Here is a 3,346-nt window from a genome sequence, read left to right on the forward strand (position 1 = left end):
CCTCGATAGAAACCACATCCGTAGCAAAGCAAGGGTATATCCTCACCCACGGGATACTCCGCGGGGTGAGGGGCCGGGGGGGAAAACTGGTCGCTATAACGCCGACAAAGAGACGACGCGGTATTGTAATGTGGATGTGTCATTTTTTTTTAAAGAAAAATATATACGTGTCGTGACGTATGTGTTTTAAAGAAAAAAAAGAAATATTAAAAAATAGGAATGATTGTTACACAGTTTTTCCTGGGTGGATACCACATCCTTATCGGATGCGTCAACACCCGTTCGCTCTCACACCGGTGCCGTTTGATCACTCACTCACTCACTCACATTCACTTTAACTTACCTAGCCAGCAGCCAGCAACACTACCTCCCAGAAGTTGATTTTTATTCGACCTCGTCCCATTCAGGATGCACCTCTTGAAAATAGCTGATAAGGTGCATCATGTTTTGGACGAGAACGTTGGGATCAACATCGTCCCAATTATTTCTTTCCAGGGGAGGGGAAGGATGTGGATCCTGTTCGTCTTCCTCTGCATTTTCTTCATTCTCCTCTTCTTCATTCTCCTCCTCTTCTTGCTGATTATTTTCCAAAGGAGGAGGCGATAGATTATTATTTTCAGGAAAAGACGGTAGCATTTCCTCCTCTTCTTCATTAATATTATTTTCCAAAGGAGGAGGCGATAGATTATTATTTTCAGGAGGAGACGGTAGCATTTCCTCCTCTTCTCCTTCATGCACATAGAATTCCTCCCTTTTGGGAGGCTCACGTAGGAACATTTTTATTAAAAAGTTTTTTTCACTGACACTACTCACTCAACAGACAATGTAATACTGACGCTGAAAAAGCATTCCTTGCTGTAGCGAGATCATTTTTTTTTCCTTGAAACATTATAGACCATTTCCTTTTCCTTTAAACTATACGAATATAAGTAAATGTATTGTATAAAGTAGGGTAAATAAATAAAAGTGTTTTATAATTAATAGAATAGTATTTATTATCGAATGGTGTACATAATTAATGCTCTCCGAAAACCAGAGCAATCAACTCACAATCGAGGATGTTGTTGCGGTCGAAGGATTCGTCATCATACATCATTTTCAACATGTTCGCAGATTTCGTGACAGTGGACGCGATAGCGAGAAGCCGTGAAAATTTTTTATCAACGTTATCAGTCATTGCGGTTAAGGAGGAAATGAGACGATTCACACAGTATTCAAGGTTAAATATATTAAGTACAGTGCTTTTAGACATGGATAGACGAGCTGTACTTGTTTCTAAGCGCAGTATTGGTAGATTATTGATTCGTCCGAAGCGTAACGTTAAATTTCCAATATACAATGGAGACGGCGTCGCGCGTATTCCTCTATTATTCTCATCGTACTGCAAAAGGGACAAAATGACGTGTTTTTGTTCAAGAAGCTCTTTCCAGATGTCCGGTGAAAGCGGAATCTCTTTACCGTGAGAATCTCCCAAAATGATAGTTACGTAAGAAGGGAGTTTGACATTAATACCAATGTTCAAGTATTTGTAGCCAGTTACGGTTAACGGATATCTTCTCTCGAGAATGCGTACGATAGAACGATGTGTGATTTGATGTCTGTAATTAAAGAAAAAAAAATGAGTGAATGGAAAAAAGGATGCAAAGAAAAAATACTTATTTGATGTGTTTTCATTATTAAGATTTTCATCTTCGAATGGTCTCTTCACACCTCCTTCGTTAAGATTGTTCTGTTCCATGAGATACTTTTCAATATCCGCGTTGTTGAGCATTGGCGTGTATTCTTACAGTATTATCCTCACGATCGAACACGTGGATGTTGTCGGAATGACTGTTCCTTGTATACTAATCGTTTAAAACTATTATAGTATTGATTATATATGTCCTTCCATCTTTCCCCTCTCCTCCTCCTTCTTATTTCTCGTTGTGTTTTATGTAGTACTCGATCGAAGTAGTCGACTCAAGATATTCTGCATTTGTTGCAATAATCGATCTTTCGAACATTCGACGTTGAGTATGTTTATATTAAATTTACCAGCTTTTGTTACAGTTCTCGTGAACTCGTTAAATTGGTAGAATTGTTGTTTTTTAGCAAAGTACAGATTACCATCCATATATCGGAAGGCTAAGGTGGGAGCTGACGGTATTCCCGGAAATACCGCTTGTAACGAGTGATATGAACGAACACTCATATTGCATTCATCTATTTGCGCCACATCGTTATTATTGAAGATCACATAGGTTTGTCCTCTGTTAGTATTTACTACGGTATTGATGAAAATGTTCGGGGGAAATCCTAGACTTGAGAGACGTTTTGGCCAGCCTTCTTTTAATTTGAAACTGGGATACTCAACCATGTAAATTATATCGTGTATGAACAGTACTAGTTCACCCGAAGGTCTTTGATATGCTGCTGATAAGGAGAAATTATTCGGAAGGAAATCCATGTAACTGTTTAGTATGTGTGGTCCATCGTATTTTGCATCATTTATATCTATCGACCATACGTAGCGTTGATACGTGACGAATATTCGATGATGTAATACCAACACCGTATCCACATATTGTAAAGTACAGAGATCTATGTACGTGGGTGTATTTGTTGTAATTTCAGTAGTTGGTGGTTGTGTGGTTGTTGTTGTTGTTGTTGGTTTTGGATTTTTAATTCCATAAAGTTGTTGAATGGCTAAAATGTCTTCTATGTTCAGTTTAACGATATTATTATTATTCCTAGCAGTGACAACTGCGAACATTATGGATTCTTCACGCGAACTGTGTGGTAATCCTAATGAGTGTCCAATTTCATGTATTAACGTGTTAAGCAGATAGTCCTTGTTACTACTAGCAGATTTGTCAGTTAGATATATATGCCACGGTTCTGCACTATCTATGTGTATTTCACTGCTGTAATTGTTAACGGTAGGAGGATAGAACGCGTGAGCGAGTACTCCACCAGGTCCATCTAACGAAGAGGTGCAAATTTCTTCGTTGCGTCTACGATCAGCGTACGTGTGTGTCCCACTACGATAAGATATCAAGATATCGGGATTTACCGTTTTACGTTCGAACGATAAAGATGAATTAGCTGCCCATAGCGAGAACGCGAATTCGGTAGTTTGCAAGGTTTGTGGATCCGCTAGCTGGAAATTCCACGTGAGATGTGTTTTCGCCCATTTACGTCTACCTATATTATACTCGTAGATGTCAGGGAGACTACATCGTGGTTTACGCATCTGATACAACGTATAGTTATTCAATGTACCATAGCCCTGTATTTGATAATATTCTTGAAACAACGAAATAGCCTGTTTAAGTTCTCCCTCTTCGAATGATAATTGCGTATTGTT

General features: G+C 38.8%; 1 protein-coding gene across 1 annotated transcript; it reads right to left on the minus strand.

Annotated features, from left to right (window-relative positions):
• Positions 1 to 1,015: 1,015 nt before the first annotated feature.
• On the minus strand, positions 1,016 to 2,895 carry LOC108766764 (uncharacterized). Its single transcript, XM_018516258.1, has 2 exons — positions 2,100 to 2,895; positions 1,016 to 1,598 (listed from the first exon to the last, which is right to left on the minus strand). Exons 1-2 carry the CDS (start codon positions 2,750 to 2,752, stop codon positions 1,016 to 1,018), a joined length of 1,236 nt encoding a protein of 411 aa, XP_018371760.1. The 5' UTR covers positions 2,753 to 2,895.
• Positions 2,896 to 3,346: the final 451 nt, after the last annotated feature.

Source organism: Trachymyrmex cornetzi, unplaced genomic scaffold, assembly GCF_001594075.2.
Source record: "Trachymyrmex cornetzi isolate Tcor2-1 unplaced genomic scaffold, Tcor1.1 scaffold617, whole genome shotgun sequence".
Taxonomy (NCBI): domain Eukaryota; kingdom Metazoa; phylum Arthropoda; class Insecta; order Hymenoptera; family Formicidae; genus Trachymyrmex; species Trachymyrmex cornetzi.

Bases quoted from the DNA above. Each gene is read 5' to 3' on its own strand.
- LOC108766764 (XM_018516258.1), bottom strand. From the start codon at position 2,752: ATGTTCGCAGTTGTCACTGCTAGGAATAATAATAATATCGTTAAACTG. The intron at 1,599-2,099 runs GTACTTTGCTAA...CTTTAATTACAG, and splicing joins CGATATATGGATGGTAATCT to ACATCAAATCACACATCGTT.